A 19,508-nucleotide genomic window follows, 5' to 3' on the forward strand; every position below is an offset into this window, starting at 1 on the left:
ATGAATTGTTGGATCAAAAAATTTGATCATAAATTCGATTCGACCTGATTTAATTTTTTATTAAATTATATTTAAATTTAATATTTAGATTTGATTAAAAAATCAGATTGGATCAAAGTCTCACCCATCATCTAATCCAATCTGATCCGTTTGCACCCTTCGGAGCAACCAGCCTGTACAGCTTCACGAGGGGCTCCCGCACAAGCAGGCCCGTCTCAGTGTCACGTTAAAGCAGGCCCTAAAGGCAAATAAACGTTTTATCACATAAAACCCCCCATAGCCTTCGGCTTTTCTTTTTGTCACTCCCTCCTCCTGTCTTTCTCTGATACCCTGATCGGATTTTGGATCGATTCGTCGCGTTCTATTCTGCCCTCATCTCCAATTCCTCATCCTCCTCGATCATTCGCCTCACGGATCGATCATCCTGGAGCCGTCAAACAGAGCGTGATAAGGGGCTGATCGATCTACATTTTTTTGAATCTTGATTCTTTTTGCTTTGCTTGGGATCGAATAAGAGGAAGGGCAGGCAATGGAGTCAGGCGGCGGGCGGGAACAGACCCGTCCTCTGACGGCGGAGGAAGAGGCCCTGAAGAGGAATACCGACTGCGTCTACTTCCTCGCGTCCCCATTGACATGCAAGAAAGTAACTTTTTTTCTCCTATTTCTCGATTTTGATCATGTGCTTTTAGGGTTTTGTCTTGTCTCTTTTTTATATGAATTTTTTTCCTGGATCTATCTTGGATTTTGTGGAATGAACTAAAATAGTTTCAGTTTTTGGTGAAGTGTATTGATTTCTTCATTTCTTTTCTTATTTGGGTTTTTGCATGTTTTTGAGGAATGTCTAGTCTATGGCAGTGCTGGAAATTTCAGAAGTGTGGTGAGAACTTGGGTTTTTGCGGTGCAAAAATGGTTCGGGTTGATATTTTGATATAAATTAGAGCATAATTTTGATAATATGACCTAGGTTGTCGGGGATCATTTTTCTTTGATTTGGGAAGTTTTGGGTGCCTGACTTGATATTATATTGATTTATTGGTTTCAATATATTGTGATGATAAACGAATTCTTTTACATTGAAGATATCTATGCTTCTGAGATGCTGATTGGCTTGGTTTCATAATTCAGTGTTTGGTTAAATAACTAATCAAAAGGAACCATTATTAGAATCTGAACATTGTCTGCCTCATGTTACCTAGATGCGGGAACAATTCCATAATTTTGTGCGAGTAAAAGCAGCAGAATTTCTGTATTCAGGTGACATAATTTTCAGCAATTACTTGTTCAGGTATAAGTGAGTAACATGCAAACTGGGTTTTTTACTTATGCCGAAATAAAATGAGAAAACATTTTCTAGTATTATTTAACTTGTCTTAGAGTTAGAATTCTCTACCTGGACCTCGAGGATTTTCCTGCAGGTTGGATGTGGCAGATTTTTGTTGATTAGGTCTTTTTTTTTTTTTTGTTGATTTGGTCTTTAATGGGACACCCTGTCTTCATCAAAGAATCTAGTGGTTGGCAGTTTTCACATGGAGAGGAGTTTGTTGATTGCATACTGCTTTACATTCAGCTAATTACAACCTGCCATGAAAGATTTTAAATCCTATGGAATGAGACTATTCCAATTTTTCTATAGAATGGGACATGCCACCGTCCTACCCATTCTAATACTTGGGACAAGAGATGTCCCAAGATGCCCTGATCGGGATGTTGGGATGATGGTGGGACCATTCTATCCTGACACATAGGATAGTACCCCATCTTGGTGTCCCATGGGTCATCCCATTTAGATTTGAATCCTTGCTGCCATGTACCCAAGCTGTAGAAAATCCCTGCAATTTGAGCTGCAGGGTTTCCTTGGTTTCTACATATGTTGAAATAAAATAAAAGTCTTTATTAATCTATGTTCCTTGCCTAAGAGTTAGAATTCTCTACATCTGTTGTAGGATATTCGTTGCAGCTTGGCTATGTGGCATGTTTTTCTTGGTTAGGTCTTTAATACAGTAGCACATTATCTTCATTCAAAAAGACAGTAGTTGGAGGTTTTAACATGGGGCAGGATTTTTTTTTATTGCTTACTGTTTTACATTCAGGTTATTAAAACCTGTCATGTACACAAGTGAAAATCCCAACAATTTGAGCTGTAGGGGATCTAGTGCTAAGTCATGTTGATGCATGAGTCACATCTATTGGGCAGGTGATTTTTGTGTATCTTAGGAGACAAGCTAAAATAATTTTATGGAACTCTGAACTATTTTGGTTGCACAAAAATGCCAAGGTGCCATCTCTTATATTATAATTTGAAACCTTCATGAGTCATTGCATGGCCAGTGGCCATGCATAGTGATCTATTTTAGTTGAATAGTAAATGTCCTTGCATGTTCTATGATTTAGTTGACTTCAATGGCTTGTTTTCATAGGACACATGCTTCAAGAACCTTCCTTTTATGAGATTCCTGTTATTTTTGTTTGTGTTATCAAGATGCTTGTGAATAAATTTTATTACTTGTTTTGGGAATAAATGTTGGACAAAACTGGTTGCTCTTTCGAGCAGAAGTACAACATATGCTAAGTGATTGCCTGAAGGAAAAAAAATACCTTTCATCTTATGGCCTTTATCATTAATATATGAAGTATCATAGGTGGTCAGTTTTGGATACATATTGCATTTATGTTTGTGGTAAACACTAATAAACTAAATCCATAAACTTTTGTTTGCGTTGTACTAGCTTTTCCTTAATGAAGCTTGGAGAGAATTATCATGCTATAAATCCTGGAGTTTTTAAATCATTAAAATTCTCTTGTATGGTGAAAAAATCTTCTTTAAAATCATTTTTTTATTGATCGAAGTTGTCCTTGTCAATTTGCTTATGTTCTTTGGTATGATGAGGAGGTTAGCAATTTCCTAACCAATTTTAGTTCTTGAGGTGGTTGTGTGGAACTGAAACCCAAAATTGAATATAAAGGCGCACATTTTGGAAGAAACACAGAAATGATAGAGGGATGTAGAAGATGGAACAAATGCTGAATCTTCTACTCTATCTTAAGATTCTTAAGATATTACATGACATTATGCAGATGCATATGCAAGGAATCAAGAGTCCTAGAGTGAATAAGAAACCAAATACCAATGGGGAGAGAATGCAGCAGCTACCCTAGATGTTTTACTGATATTTTGTCAATCATAATTATTCGACACATTTGCTTTGGTAACAAGGATCCTTAGGTATATGAGCTATGTATTCTCTCTCCCTCTCTCCCCCCTATAAGTTGGGATTTCTACCCCTGAGTAAGCAAGCTAACCTAATTTTTTTAATTCTACTTTGTGTTTTAGTATTATTGGTTTTCGTGCTAAGCTAATCTCTCTTTCTTGACTTTTGAAACTAGTTCCTCATGTCATTCTCTTGGATTTGATGCAACTTAGGTGGAGAATTGACTATTGACAATAAAGACAGTTATGAACAAAAAATGATTTTTGATGAAGTATCTATATCATTTGGCTTTGTACAGTAGTATTCTTTTTATTTCCTTTTAGAGGGTGACTATTTTTTGATGAAATATATAGATTTTCTTTTAAGTCATTGGGCTTTGTACGGTAGTATTCTTTTTATTTCCTTTTAGATGGTGACTATTAAGTACTACTAAGCTTTGGAGTTTGGTTATTTATCTTCTTATACTGTAGTTGGTTTAGAGGGGCGAATGTAATTATTGTTTAAATGCAAGCATGGTTCTTACATATTAAATCTTCTTTGCTATATAATGCAAACTATTGGAGGATGGCATCAACTCCATTCCCCAAGCTTGAGTACATCTCGTGGTTTCCTTTTTTTTTTTTTTTCTTTTTATTATTTCTTGTGTTTCCTCTCTGACTGGACTCCATAAAATGGCCCAGTGAGCAATCGGAATCCAATTTCTTTTTCTTCCACTACAAGTCTCCATATGCTCGTCCATGGACCGGGGGCCTGGGGTCTGTCTCTTCACTTATTTGGATGTGCATTCTTTTTGAGAGAAAGGGAATTATGAAGTGGAATTTTGTACACTTATTTGGATTTAGGAGCAGATGGAGAAGTGGCTCTTTTAGGAGATAATATTTTCAGGAAGTAGTCAAGTAGATTGGATATTGCTCAGATAGTTTATATGCTGTCGGCCAATGAGCCCTATCAAACCAAATAAAAGGAAAAATTAGTATGATCATGAAACTTTTCATGTGGCCCACATCACTCATAGATACTGTAAGTTGATTTCTTAGAAGGCTGTATAAAGAGTACCGGCTGGAATCTACTTCCAAGTAAAGTTGGCTCCAGGGAGAGGACGGATAGGTTAGCTACTGCACTAAACAAGTTGCAGGAAAGTAGTGCTGCTGCTATATTTTACAAAATTGTAAAATAATGCTAATCTTGTTCATTTAAATTGAAAGGGCGATAGGGTTGATCTATCCAATTTTGCTGTGTATCTGGTCACTTCTTATGCAGTATCACTCTTGGACCTTCAGATTTAGATCTAATCCTTTATTGAAGCTCATGAAGTCATGCTTTATGATAATGACTGTTGTGTATTTGATCCTAAGCCCTGATTCCATAATCTTATTAATTTTCTTGGCCTTTTCTATATTTTAGAACCTCCACCTTTTCTTCAAATCTCAATTAGAGACCGCAAATCTGTTCAGTATACTGATGTAGCTAGTTAACTTTTTATGTTTGTAAGAATCCACAGATTTTTCTCTGAACCAATAATCATCACATCTGTCTGCCAAATAAACATTGAGATCCTTCCTTGCATTTTATGTACTTTCTTTACCCTAGTATTTCAAACTTCTCATTCAATTTTCTGTCTTTCCACTATGATCTAAATATAATTTTTAATAAAATCTCAATCAGAAATTCTAATCAGATGGATTTGTCATTATCAGTCTCGTTTACCAGTTCCTTTTCAAATGCATAAATAAAAGATTTCGTGGTTACCTTCATGCCTGGAGAACTCATGCCATGGAATTTTCTTCACTCTATTGCTTTATTTGTTCCAGAATAATAAACATTATGATTTTTTGCTTGATTTTATAGATCTGCTTACATGGGTTACATAATTCTACTTGTATAAATTTCTGAGCGTATTCGACACCATGCTTCTGTTTGCTTTATGTCTTATGTTTTAAAGTAAAATATGGTGTCTCAATCAAAGATAGCATAATGTGGTCTAAGAAGCTTGATCATTTGAATAAAGTAAATAGAAAAGTATTCTACCGGCTGTTCTCCCAAATTTACCAAGTTGGTGCTAGTCATGCAGCCCCTAAGGTATAGGAACTATAGTGTGAGTTGTATAGAATGGTACACATGCCATCAAGGTTTTCAAACTTGGTTTTGGTTTTGATTTCATTCAGTTAGGTAGAGTTTCAATTTTTACATTCAATGGATTCGGTGGTTTCACTTCAAGTTTGCAATTTCAGTCAAAAAAGTCAAAAACAAAAAGATTCGAAAAAGGTGCTAGATTTTAATAAATCTATTTCCTATGGTCTTGCTTGATGGATCACAACTACTATCTATCAATCGTCCATATTTTGGGAAACAATGTGCCGGGCATGTGGTTAATCTACTTATACGATGCCAACTCAACAAGTTGCATCTCCAATCCCAAGTTTCACTTTGCTAAAACCTAGACTCATACATTATGCAACATTATAGGAGATGATTTCCTTGCTCTACCTTAGGTGCATTGCATGTGTAGAATGTAGAATTCTAGTACATAATTTGTCACTCCCTATGAGGTACGTATATGAACATTCTAACAACCCTATAACAATTCTTCCTATAAAAAGCCTATGACTTTAACTTGCACAATTTGACTTGAACTTCTAATCTACCTAACCTAGACATGGGCAATGGGTTGGGCCGCCCATTACACGGCCCGACCCGGCATGAAATGGGTCGTGCCAGGCACAGCCCATTAGAAGGGGCTGGGCTGGGGGTTTGTGGCCCGTGGCCTAGGTTCGGCATGGCCCATTAGGGCTTAGGCTGGCACGGTCTGCGGACCAGGCACGGCATGACTGTGCCAAACACAGCCCGGCACGGCCCGCGTGGATTTTTTTGGAATTTTTTTGTAAAAATAGATGTGATATTTTTTTGTAAAAACAAAAAACCACCTTGTAATGGTGGGGGTTTTGGCGTGGACCCCTATCGGTTTATTAATATTAATCAAAATGGTACAAAGAAGGAAGGGGGGTTTGGCTTGACGTTCAAATACAATGAGGAAGAAAAAAGAAATTGAGGTAACTCACGTCAATAATTAAAAGATAAAACTAAAAAATTAAAAATATAAAAAATTAATAATTGAAAATCTTACTAGTCGTCATGCATCGTTGATAGTGTTTGTGTTATCGTCGTCATCGGAATTTGTATTATGTCCACCTTTATGTTGAAGTCTTACCTCGGTATCCAACTAATCTTTGAAGTAGAGCAGCATCTTAATTATTTCATCAGTCATCCTGTTCTTTTTTTCATCCAGAACTCGTCGACCTGTATTAAAAATAGATTTCGATGCTACTGTGGACATCGGCACAGCTAAGATATCACGTGCAATGACGGACATTACAGGATATTGATTTTTGACATTTTTCCACCATGTTAATACATCAAGATTTTTTATTTGATTTTCATCATATACAGATTGAAGATTATTTTGTAAATAAAATTCAAGTTCACTATTTAAAGATGAAGATGAAGATGAATTTGAAGAAGCATGTGTATGTCTTCTATGTGCAATGAATGAGAAAACAGATGATGAACGAAAAGTACTAGAAGAAGAGGTGGAGGTTTGTGAATGAGAAATACTAGATTCATGAATCTTATCATCATATGAAGCATAAATATCATGAAGAAGCTGGTTTACTTTAGCTTTAGCAGATTCAGGATTTAGATTCATATTTTTACAATATGCATCAAGTAAAATCAAAACCTCACTTAATTTAACACGTGGATCAAAACGGTAGCTAAGTTATGCATAGGATATATCCTGTTCTAATACTCATTCCATTTAGATTTTATTTCATAAATAATAAGCTCTAAAATATCATCATATTTATGTTGTGCAAATTTTTGACTAATAAAATATACTTGTTATAAAAATATACAAGAGGTTTGATAATAAATATCAGAAAGAATTTCAGTGGCATTATAAAAACTAATTGAAAATTCTTTCAAAATTTTATCTTTGTTCTAATCAGTTTCAGTCAATATAAAACCTAATCCACGATCATTAATATATGCACTTAATAAATTTTTATATGGATATGTATCATATATCATTGTATATATCGAGTTCCAATGAGTAACTACATCAAATATAAATTTTTTAAAATATTTATCATGATCTATACACATTTGCTTAAATTTTTGAAATCTTGCTCTTGAAGTTTGAATAAAAAACTGCATTTCTAATTTTTATAATATGATCTTGAACCATACCCATGCCAGATTGAATAGAGAGATTTAAAATATAACATGCACATCTAATATGCAATAAATTTTCATTTAGAATGGGATGCAAAGAGTCTTTCAATAATCTAACAGCAGAATTATTATTAGATGCATTATCAAAAGTAATAGACATAATTTTATCATTAATACTATATGTACATGCAGTTTGATAAATAACGTTAGAAATTTATTGTCCAGAATGTGAAAAATCAAAAGCTCGAAAAGCAAAAATATATTTATTTAATAGCCAATCATTATCAATATAATGAGCAGTAATAGCAATAAAACAATAATTGCCAATAGATGCTGTCCAAATATCAAAAGTTAATGGTACTTTTGAATTTAAGATAGAGAGAGATTGGATCAAATTTTATTTCATTGCTAAAAAATTAGTTATAGCTACTTTTCTAAATGTATATCTAGTATTTCTTCTGTAAGCAGATTGTAGGGCTAATTGAACATACTCTTAAAATTAAAGGACTCACATAAGCTAAAAGGTAATTCATCCTTAACTATCTATTTGATCAATGTTTTTCTTTGATTTTCATGATTATATGCAAAACTACCTACAAGATTACCTCCTTGTATATTAAGGGTGCTTTGAAGACGAGCATCACTCATAATATGGCTTTCTTGATGTCTCTTCAAATGGTCAGTTCTCCCATTACTAGCATAATTATACAATTTGGCACATTTTTTACATTTTGCTTTTAAAACTCCATCTACCATAATTCTTTCAAAGTCATTCCATACGGTACTAGTCCTCTTACGGAAAGAAGAAGCAGAGTCTTGACCTTCAGTATTGGTTTCAAAGGGAGGAGGAATAGTAGTTTCTCTCTCTTTGAAATCGAGGGAATGCCAAAATGACTTTCATCATAAGATACAATATCTAAATATGAGTTATGTAAATAAAAAAATTTATTAAAAAAAGAAACTAAGTAGAGGTAGGCCGTAGGCAGAGACTTGTGAGCTTCCTTTTGTGCTCCGCACTCCTCCTCAAGATCTTAATAACGACCTCCAAGGCTCTAATAGATAGACTAATGCTCCTCTTGTATAGTACGTGAACACTTGCTAATTGCTAATTGCTAATTGCTAATTAAACACTTGCTAAATATTGCTAGAAGATTAGTAGTAGAGGAGAGGAGAGTTGATTTGGTGTGGTGAAAATGGAAGAGGAGGGTATTTATAGAAATTCAATATTTTCATTTTTTCAAAATATCCCTTAAATTAGTCGTTTTATGATTGTTGGGAGGGTTAAAATGGTCATTTTTTCAAAAATAGCTGTTATAACCCCAAAAAAAAAAAAAAGAGATTTAGCTGTTACCGGCCGGACTCGGCCCGTAACAGCAATAAACGGGCCATGCCAGGCACGGCTCGTAACGGTGCTAAACGGGCCATGCCTGTAACGGGCTTAAACGGGTCGTGCCTGGCACGATCCATTGGGGCTGATTTTTTTTAAAAAAAAGAAAAAAAGGGCCGCCCATCAGGCTCGCATGTGGTCCGTTGGCCCACGGACCATGCTTGGCACGGCCCGCCAGACCTCGGGCCTAGGGCCATGCCTGGCTAGGGTCCGAGGTAAACGGGCCATGCTAGGAATGGCCTGTTTGGACTGTGGCCCGATGGGCCTGGGCCGGGTTGTGCCAGGCACGACCCATTGCCCATGTCTACCTAATTCTCGTTTGGTATGAAAGATGGATTGGAGGAAGAATGGATAAAGAAGAAAAGATGGATGACAGAGACGATGGATGAAAAACCCATCCATTCTCTCGTGTATTTGGTGAAACATATGAGGATAGATGGGAATGATTCTCCTCTCTGTTTGGTTTAGTTTAGGAGGAATGAAAGGGATGATAGATGATATTTATATGATATTTTGAGTAAATTATTTTTTAATAAAAAGTATTATTATTATCAATTTATAAGGATAATATATAAACTTTTAATCTTTATAATTTATAATTATATAAAAAATATATAAATATTTTAGTTTTAATTTAATTTAATTAAATAAATAATTTTATAAATTAATTATATATGAATCGATTTATTTATGTATATGAATTATAAATAACTAATTTAATTTATAATTTAATTTAAATAGTTAATTAATTTTATTTAACGTTTAACAAATAAATAGTTGAATATAAATGGAAAAATAGAAGACAATTGTAATTATTTACTTATAATTATGGAAATTATGCACTAATTAAAATAATTAGTGATAAAATTTAATAGTATGGTTTAATAGCATAGGTAAGATAAATATATATATAAATAAAATGAATGAAAAAGTGAAGAAGTATTGTGTTTTTGTCAAAAAAATTAATGGGGGATAATTTTGTCAACGTAGAAACCCACTTCTTATAAGTTCCATCTATCCTTCTTTGTATTCTCTCAAATTAGGAGGATGCAAATTGGTGGGCCAAGGTGGATGAGCAATTCCTTCTTTTCATCTATCCTTCCTAAATTTTTTTGTATCAAATAGTTGATAGGGGTTATCCATCCTTCTAACTTCATCCATCCTTTCTCTCATGACCCCAACCAAACATAAGATAAAATTCTATGATACCAAAACTATTTGCTTCCTAACAAAAGATAACTAAAGAACCAAAGTAGATTCATAATTCAAGAGGATTCCATATAAAGGGCTTTGAAAATCTTTCTGAATCAATATTCTAGTAAATGTAAAAATTTTCTAGCCTAACCTAAACCAAATTAGGACTTTTAGATGATAGTCCTAACAAGGTTTTATATTCCAGTGGGATAGGAGGCATCTTGGCTGTCCAGTCCTATTTCTATGAGACAATAGGATTAGGATGGCTGCAGGATCCCGAAACTTACCCACATGGTGAGAGAAGAAGAAAAAGGAAAGAAAGAAATAAAGGAAAGATGAAGAAAGAGGAAAGAAAGAAATAAAGGAAAGATGAAGAAAAGGAAAAAGTGAAAGGAAAGAAGAAGAAGAAGAAAATGAAAGAAAGAAAGGAATGCAGAAGAAAATGAAAGGAAGGAAAGAAGAAAGGAAAGAGAAAGAAGAAGAAAAAGGGAAAAAAAGAAAGAAAGGGAAAGAAAAGAAAAGAAAGAAAAAAATAAAAGAAAGCAAAGGAAGGTAGAAGAAAAAGAAAGAAAAGAAGGGAAAAAAAGAAAAAAATGAGAAGAAGAGGAAAGAGACCAAGGATTTATCGGGACTGTTGTCGAGATGAGACGGGATTGTGGGGCATCCTATTCCATGGATTAATCGGGACACCTTTGTCCCATAGGATTTAAAACCTTGAGTCCTAGGCATCTTAAGACTAGAAAACCCACTAATAAAACAATCGTAAAAAATGATATGAAAATTTTAGAAAACATAAAACAAAAAACTAGAAAAATGAAAAAAATCCTTCTAAACCGTTAATTCCAGATTGCATCACTTCATTCTGGAGTGAGCTGGGAGTGCAATATGGACCTGAGGTTGATTTTCCATTTATAATTCAGATGAGAATGTGTAGTGTGACATAGTCTAATCTTGATGTTGTGCGCCCTGACTGCGTTCAGCCATCAAATCCACAACTATGTGAGGTAATACAACAATTTGATAAACTTTGGTCAGAATTTTTCATGGAAGTAACATTAAACTAGCTTGTTTTTCTTGGATAACAAGGTATCGGGGAAACATATACATACAATATCATGTAGCCAACTCCATATAAGTTTGACTAGACTAGCTTGTCTTTGTGTAAAATACATGCAAATTTTCTTCTCATGTGTGGGTACGTTTCTTGTGTATCCATGTGCTACCTTTAAAGACTTGCATAAAAGAGATTACCTGTAAAATATATAAGACTCCAAACACAATTAGATCTCTGCAAGCCCTTATTTTACTCATTTTGGATAATGCTTACTTTCATAATTGGACTAAAACTTGATAGTGTAATAATATTTCCGCTTCAGAACATTTGGTGGTATATTAAAAATAAGAATTCTTGCATCCACCATTCAGATAGGTCCATTGGGCCCACATAGAGGCATGCATCCAAGTGGCTGATTTGCTGAGAGGAAGAAACAAATTACTTGGGCACATATGGGAAAAAATAATCTTAATAAACTTATATTTTATATTAACGTTTACATTTGAAAATATCAAAAGATAACATTTATTAAGATGCATACTGTATTCCATGTAAAAGTGATTGTATGCTTCTGTCTTGTTATGTGCTAACTGGCTTGTACTGATTACTTCATAACAAGGTATGCTGAACTGGTACCGCCAGCCGTTTTGGCCGGCCGGCGGTACGGTTCGGTATGGTTTCATACTGTACCGAAACGACGACCCAAACTGGAAGAAAAAAAGAGAGAAATAGAGAGAGAGAAAGAGGAAGAAAAAAAAAGAGGGAGGGGAAGGAGCCGGCGGGGCCGCCGGACGGCCTCCGACTGGCCGCCGTGGCCGTCGGAGGGTGCAATCTATGCGTGCGGGGCCGCAGGCGTGAAACAGGGGCATCGCCTCTGTTTCGCAAAGTTTTTTAAAAAACATGGTTTTAAGTGAAGTCGGCAAACGATTTGTCGGCTTCATGATTTATTTTTTTTTAAAAAAAATTTTTAAGTCGGCAATCCAGTTGCCGACTTCATAAGTTTAAAATAAAAAAAAGAAAAAAATCGAAATAGACGTCGTCTGTTTCGAAAAAGAAGAGGGGCTCCGCCCGCTCGATCGCCCTCAGGCCGTCGACATCGGCTCACCGGCCATCGGGAGCCTCGCAACGGAGGCACCGTTTGTCCGATAGGTTCCCCACCTCCCCTCCGAGCGCTCTCTATCTCTTTCTTGCTCTCTTGAAAGCCCTATCGGGTGATACGGGGCTCGGAAGCCCTCCGGCGGCCGCAGCCGGCCTCCGGTGGCTCCCACCTCCCTCCCTTCCCTCCTCTCTCTCTCTTTCTCACTTTCCGTTCTTTTTTCTTCGGTACCGTCGGTGTACCGATTTTACCAGCCGAATCGTGCCGGTTCCCCGTTGGTCCGGTACGAGACAGGGTGTACCGGCCGGTTCGGCACGGTATGGCAAACATTGCTTCATAAGGTCATGTGATCTCACATATCTCAAGGATTATGACTTTTTTGATGTGTGCATTGGTTGTTATTTTGAAAATAAGAAAAATCTTATATCCATTAAGTGCAATGGACCCACACAGAGACTTGCATCCAAGTATCTGATTTGTCAAGATGAAGAAACAAGATTAAAGATATGCGAACAGATATGGGAAAAATAATATTAATCAAGTCACACTTATAAATAATGCTTATAATTGAAAATATCAAAAGATAACATTTATTAAGGTGTTTCATCTTGCATGTAAAATAGATTATGTGCTTCTTTGTTGTTCATTGTTAACTAAGTTGTGGTTGGTTGGTTGGTTCATATGGTCATGTGATTTCAAAAATTCCAGTGACTGACATTTTTGATATGTACTTTGAAAGTTTGAAGCTAGTGATTCTTCTGGACCTAAAAAGGTGGAGAGAAGTATTACAAAAGTCCAGCACTGCTAAATTTAAATTTTCAATAAAACAATTTTTTAAGTATCCAAAATGCACATGCCTAACTCACTGGTATGTTAAAAATAGATTTTTTGAGCTAGATGTGATTGTCCATATAACACTGCCGATAAGCAGTTTTTTTCTCATAGTTGCTAGTCCAAGAAGTTTAGAAGCTCCCTTTTCATCTTTCAGTAGATGGGCTTCTTATTGTTGAATCCTCCAATCATTAGAAGTTCACTTCTATATCTTGTGCTCCCCATTCTTATTGATCCATTGTTGCCTTGAAGCTTGTACTTTTGGTCATTGGAGTATTGTCGCTTAACACCTTTTCTCATTGATTGCTTATGCAGATAGTGAACGTGATCATAATGAACTTTCTTAGTTTTTGTTTCTAGCATGTTAGTATAATCTATCATAGTCATCATTTTAAAGGTTAAATCTGCAACAATAGGCCTAAGATGGTATGACTTGTTCTCCCACCATCAAGTTTGCCAATAGCATGTATCACTAGTTAAAGAATACATGCCGACCTTGGATTTGTATATGAACGAGTGGCTGCTCCTCTCAAGTCATTTTTGATTGCTAAATTCATCTTTGCTTTTATCCTTTTCAATTTTTTTTTTTTTTAATGGTTCTGATAGCAGGTTGGCATGTTTCAGTACTCTTTTGTTTAGGACAAGACCATTTTCTTTTTCATGAGAATGCATGTACTTTGGAATTTTTGCCCTTGTACCACACACACACTTACTACTGAAATGGAATTGAAAATTACGAGGGTACTGAGCAGAATGATGAAGCTTCTTTTTCATCTGTAAAGCCACATGATAGGTCTTCTCATTTCTTTCAAAGCCTGTGATCAATCATTATAATCTCAAGTTTATGCTCTAACAAGTAGTCATGAGCTCTATGTTGCACTGCATGCACATCCTGAATCTTATAAGCCTTGTGTTCATGACTAGCTTTTATAATATCTCTAGTTATTTTCTCCTTACATAGACAAGGGAATATGAACAAGGATTCTTCGCACAGTCAATGGGAAGGTATCTATCTCTCCAGAAATGCTTCCAAATCATCATCTTATCAATCGGACTGTGTTTGCTTGTGCAAATTTGCTTCTTAGACATTTCTTTACCAGTTTTGTCTCCTTTGCAAATACTTTAAACATTTAACTAACCTATTACCAAATTTATTTATTTTTGGATATTTGATGCCTAATGAATATTCTCTAATCTCCTATTCCAGCCAAAAATACATTATGGAATCAGGATTTTTTTCTGATTCATTTTTCTGCAATCATTTCCTTCTACAAAGCTGTTCATGATCAGCTTGGTTGGTTTTGCTGCCTTAGATGGGATCAGGTTTTGCCTGGTTGGGTTGGGACAGGTCTGTTGAGGTTGCCATGAGTGAGCTCAGCTTGAGTCCATTTAGGCTGGCTCTTGTTTGGCTGGCCCTGAATAGGAGGGCTGGCTTGCAACTCTTCTTTCACTTCCCCAAACTTGACTTTCACTTCCACATTTCTAAGGACAAATTGGGGATGCTGGGGGAGCCTGGTTTCCTGCCATCGTCTCTGCTAAAAATCAAACAACAGTTGCAATGCTCATTTTGTTGGACCTCTATCCTGGTGCTCAACCTAGACTGGGAAGTATTGCCCCCTGGATTTTGTTAGGGCAGATCTAAATTACATGTGATCAAATTTTTTTTTTACATTCAATTTTAATAACTATCTCTAGGAATGACTTGTAATAATGTCTATTGGCCATTTTTATTAGCTAAAAGGCTGTGCCTCGGGGAAAAGAAGAAATGAAGTAAAACTGCTCAAAAAAGGGTCTTGTTCATAGCATTTACCACTTTGTTTGATTCTTCATTACTTATCCTCTTTTAGTACAGGTTACCTAACTATATCAATCTATATGATGGGACATCAGATTTCATGTACTTTGAACTTCTGATTTAGGCAAATATTACCGTTCGAATTCCTAAATACTAAAACATTTATGAGAATTTATCTTTCTCCATGCATCTGAGAATAACTGGACAAGTGTTGTTATTGGTATTATCAACAGTATAAAATGCACTTTATTGCTAATGGCCTAGCTTCTGTATGGAAATGTATTTACTTTATTATCTTCAATTACATTTTTCGTAAGGAATTTCTGATATGCCTATTCTTTAATTTGTATAACAGATGTAGGGAGATGGACCAATTTCTGTTGTAGTATTTCTCTTAGATATTCTGCTTGACTTTAAAGATGAATAACATAGCTTTCCCTATTCAGGGAACCGAGTGTGAGTATCGCCACAGTGAGGGTGCCAGGGTTAACCCCAGAGATTGCTGGTACTGGTTAAATGGTAACTGCTTGAATCCAAGGTGCACATTCCGGCATCCGGTGAGTTTCTCTTCTGTTTTTTTTAATGTACAAGCACATAACTACATAATGACGGTCATATTTGTTGTCCTTTTGATCTAATCCATGTGTCCATGATTGAAAGTATATTGCTCATATTCTTCCATGAGTTTGCTAATAATGAGCTAGGGAATAAATTGTTCATGGGTTCAGAAATATAACTATCTTCTTTAGTCAAAATAAGAAAGTGTGATCTTTCAATTGGTGCATGAATGCCATATATTCTGTAAATGCTGTTTAATATCTGGATACTAATGCTGTTTTGTTTTCTTCAGCCGCTTGACGGTCTGTTTGGAAATCCGGGAACTGCTTCAGGGTTAGTGCCACCTCCCTCACAAAATGTTGCACTGATACATGTTCCTGCAACACATGACCCTGCTGCTTATAACTTGAACAAGAGTAACATTCCCTGTTATTATTTTCAAAAGGGACATTGTTTGAAAGGTGATAGATGCTCTTTCATGCATGGACCACAACAAACAGGTAATCCTGTTTCACAGCAGGTGATGAAGGTTCTTACACCTCCTGATCTGGTGTCCACCATCCAGAAAGATTCATTGGGTCTTAAAGAATGTACTTCTCAGCAAATAGATGAAGCAAATTGTGACAAGCTAGTTGAAATGCCACTTGCTCCTATAAAACCTACTGCAAAATCTGAAAATTTACCTGACAATGGTTTTACATATAAACAGACTCCATCGCCTTATCCATCAGAAGATGAACCTCCTAGCTTCCTGCAAGGCAATGCTTCTGTCAATAGTGGCATTGCTCTTGGCCAGCCCCAAAGTCACCAGTCTCAGTCTATAGATGAGCATGTTCAGAATGGCAGAGAAGCTGATGAGTCATTGAGAGAATCCTCCCCTGGCTTCGATGTTCTTGTAGACGATAATGTGGAAGAGTCTGATTACTTCCACGAAGAAGGTGATTTTCGAAGAGCATCTGTTCAAGGAGGAAGGAATCTGAACCATGTTAGTGATTTTGACTATCACCATTCTGACTATGAGCCTCTTCTCAGTTTGGAGAGAGATCAGTACAATGGAGCATGTGAGTATGACAGGTATGGAAGGTTAGATAATCGGTATCGTCAAGAACAACAGAGGATTTCCTCTGAGAGGATTCTGGATAGAGCACCAATGCCTGAAAAGAAAGTGCTGCAGAGAGAGAAGAGGTATAATGACATAGATGGGTCAGATTTACGCCATCAGTTATTGAAGCGACAAAGGCTAGATGGTTCTAGATTGGCTCTCAGTCCCGATCACTGTAGCAGTCTTTATCAGAGGGATAACCATGCTCGTCATGCCCATCGACGTATTCATATGGAAAGCTCCATAAGCAGTCGTTTGCAAGGTAGAATAACTCTCCCTGCAAGATCTTTACCAGATCGACCTACGGATTTGCAGTCAGACAAAGATAAAGATAAGAGAAGACACAAAGGAAGATCATCGCCTGTGAGGTCCATAAAAGGAAGGTACCATGATAAAATAAAGAGGCCGCCTCATGAAGACTTCTCAGATGTGAGGAATGTTGGTGGCCAGCCAATCAGAAGAGTAGATGCACATCCTCTAAACTTTGCTGGTCCAAAAAGTCTTGCAGAGCTCAAAGGTGCAAAGCTTTCAGAGAATTTCCAAGATCAGAAAAACCTCAAGTTAGGGAAAGCTTTAGGCCATCAAGATCCTGAATGTTCTTCATTTGAGGGTCCAAAGCCTCTGAGTGTCATTCTGAAGAGGAAGAGAGAGCCTGCTTCTGGAAATGCTGCAATTTCCAGCAATGGGGATGACAATAATCAGAAAGATATTGAAGGTGAGTTTGGTTCTTCCATCACAGCAGTGACTGAGAAAGAAGGTAATTATACTGCCAACTGCCCTGAAAAATCCAAGGTTACTAGAGTTGATGAAGAGGAAGAAGAGGGCATGATCCCTACTGAAGAAGAATTACCTAATGATGGCCAAACTTCAGCTAAAGGAAATACACATGAAGTGCAAGATGGCATCACAGTAGATGCTATGGGTGATCAGGAGATGGAAAATTATGGCCAGAGAGATGGAGATTCTGACTATGAGGCAGTTGAGGGTGGGGAATTCCAACCAGAAGATGATGAGAATGCATATCAAGAGGATGAAGAGGATGATGAAGATGACTTTGCTAAGAAGGTTGGTGCTATGTTCTCTTGAAGACTCTGTATTGGATGTCTTTCTCTTTGAACAAATGAAGAGGCACTGGAGCCAAAGATGTCAACTTTTTGGTTCTTTTTGCGTCTCTTGGAGTTTCATGGCACCACAATTGGAGTCCTTTTTATTCTATCTAGGTTGTTACAAGAAAAGCCTCAGGAGGAGAGAAGCTAGGGTAGTTTGAAGGTTGACCATATGAATTGTAATCTTTGTGGCTCTGCAGTTTTCTTAAGTGGGGTTCTTTGGAAGCACGAATTGTATTAGATACCTAACAGATATCTATTTGGTTTATATTTTAACCAGATTTATAAGATTATGAATTACCCAAGAAGGGTTTGCTTCATACTTCTTGAGTTTGATTCTGTTGTTCTCACTGCTTCATTCTCATGTTCTTTGGATGTTAAAATGGACATCTAAGAAGTGCCGCTATCTGACAGCCAATGCCATGTGATATGTGAAGGGCATTGCAATAAATGAATCAAAACAGGATGAAGCATACTCCAACCTGCTGTGTTTGATAGCTAGAAGTCTATCATCGAGAATCTATATTAGCTAGAATCTTTTGACAATTAGCATTCCTGCAAATTGTTTCAGCTAATTTTGCACTTCGTTTCCCTTTCAGCACCTCTCTGTTACTCGCATTACCTGATGCTGGGAAGCAGCACTTTTTCATTCGTTTATGGTTTGGTGTCTGATGAGGAAGCTTATGTTGTTTATTCGTGATAGAAACACGTCATCCTAATGTTTGAAGGGTCTCTAGTTCTTCCGCCTCTAGTTCTTCTTCCGCATTCCCTGATTTTTCTGAATGGAACTTATCAAGTCATTTACATCACCATTAACATAGGGAATTGAGTGCCCACAAATGATTTGTTTGTCACAGCCAAGTTGAGGTGCTCAAAATTCCATGCCCTCTAAATATCCATCTTTCTTCAGAGTACCTACTCAGTGCCCAAATGTCTATTGAGTCTTCTTGTATGAGCATGAAGCAAAACTCGCCATTGCATATCGCCTGCCAGCCTGTTGGTCATTGCTTCAATTGCTTCTGGTAGAATCATAATTTTTGAAGTCTCATGCTAAACATTGAATGCCAATCAAACATTGTGAATCCTTCTAGAATCAGAAACTCATGCATTCCCTATCATAAATTTAATGCCATTAGAGAAGAACTTTTTGATTGCCAAAATACCTTTCCAGAAGGAAGCAACAATACTCATTAGGTGTCTAAACCAATACCCTGGTCGTATTCAAGCTCCGCAATACAATTCTAGCAACAGCATCATCTATGGCTTCTCAGTTTCAGTGAATCACTTCCACCACAATTTACAGAGTAATGCTAGGTTAAAATTTCATAGTACCATTTGATCCTGCTTCCAATTTGCCTCTACACCCAATCTTCCAACTCACTCGACACCCATTTTGGGCTTTAATGTTCTTTCCAAAGAAAGTTTTGACGCATTTGATCCGATCTCTTAACAACCCATGTTAGAAAAAGCAGAGTCGTCCAAATTGGGGCGTAGCAGAAAGCACACTGTTCACCAACACCAATCTAGCGCCGATAGGCATTGTGTGCTTTTTTCATCCATCCATTTTTTTCTGAAACCTCCCTACTAGAAATATTGAATCCTCCATCTTGGAGTCATGAAGCGGGGCATCAAGATATGTGATAGGAAGGGCATGCTCTTGGCAATTTAGAACTCTGGACCACCAGCTATTCCTTCCTGGTATCTGGCTTAAGTATACTCAGAAACTCTTTCCAACGTTAATTCTCAAACCTGTCATTAACTCAAAACAGTACAGGATGAACTTCAAATTTTTAAGCTTATCTAGATTTGGTTGGCTAAAGATCATATTGTCATGCTTGTAATGTAATGTGCGCACTATTACTACTATTTGTCCTAATCCTAGCCTCTGTATCAGCCCCTCCTGTACTGCATTCTTTATGATCCTCAACAAAGCATCTAACAACAGC

At 36.7% G+C, this 19,508-nt stretch overlaps 1 protein-coding gene across 1 annotated transcript; it reads left to right on the plus strand.

Annotated features, from left to right (window-relative positions):
* Window positions 1–298: 298 nt before the first annotated feature.
* On the plus strand, window positions 299–17,882 carry LOC105035546 (zinc finger CCCH domain-containing protein 32). The gene is made up of 3 exons (XM_010911135.3): window positions 299–643; window positions 15,243–15,353; window positions 15,647–17,882. The coding sequence occupies exons 1-3, from the start codon at window positions 530–532 to the stop codon at window positions 17,540–17,542; spliced, it is 2,121 nt and encodes a 706-aa protein (XP_010909437.1). The 5' UTR covers window positions 299–529; the 3' UTR covers window positions 17,543–17,882.
* Window positions 17,883–19,508: the final 1,626 nt, after the last annotated feature.

Source organism: Elaeis guineensis, chromosome 4 (genome assembly GCF_000442705.2).
Source record: "Elaeis guineensis isolate ETL-2024a chromosome 4, EG11, whole genome shotgun sequence".
Lineage (NCBI taxonomy): Eukaryota > Viridiplantae > Streptophyta > Magnoliopsida > Arecales > Arecaceae > Elaeis > Elaeis guineensis.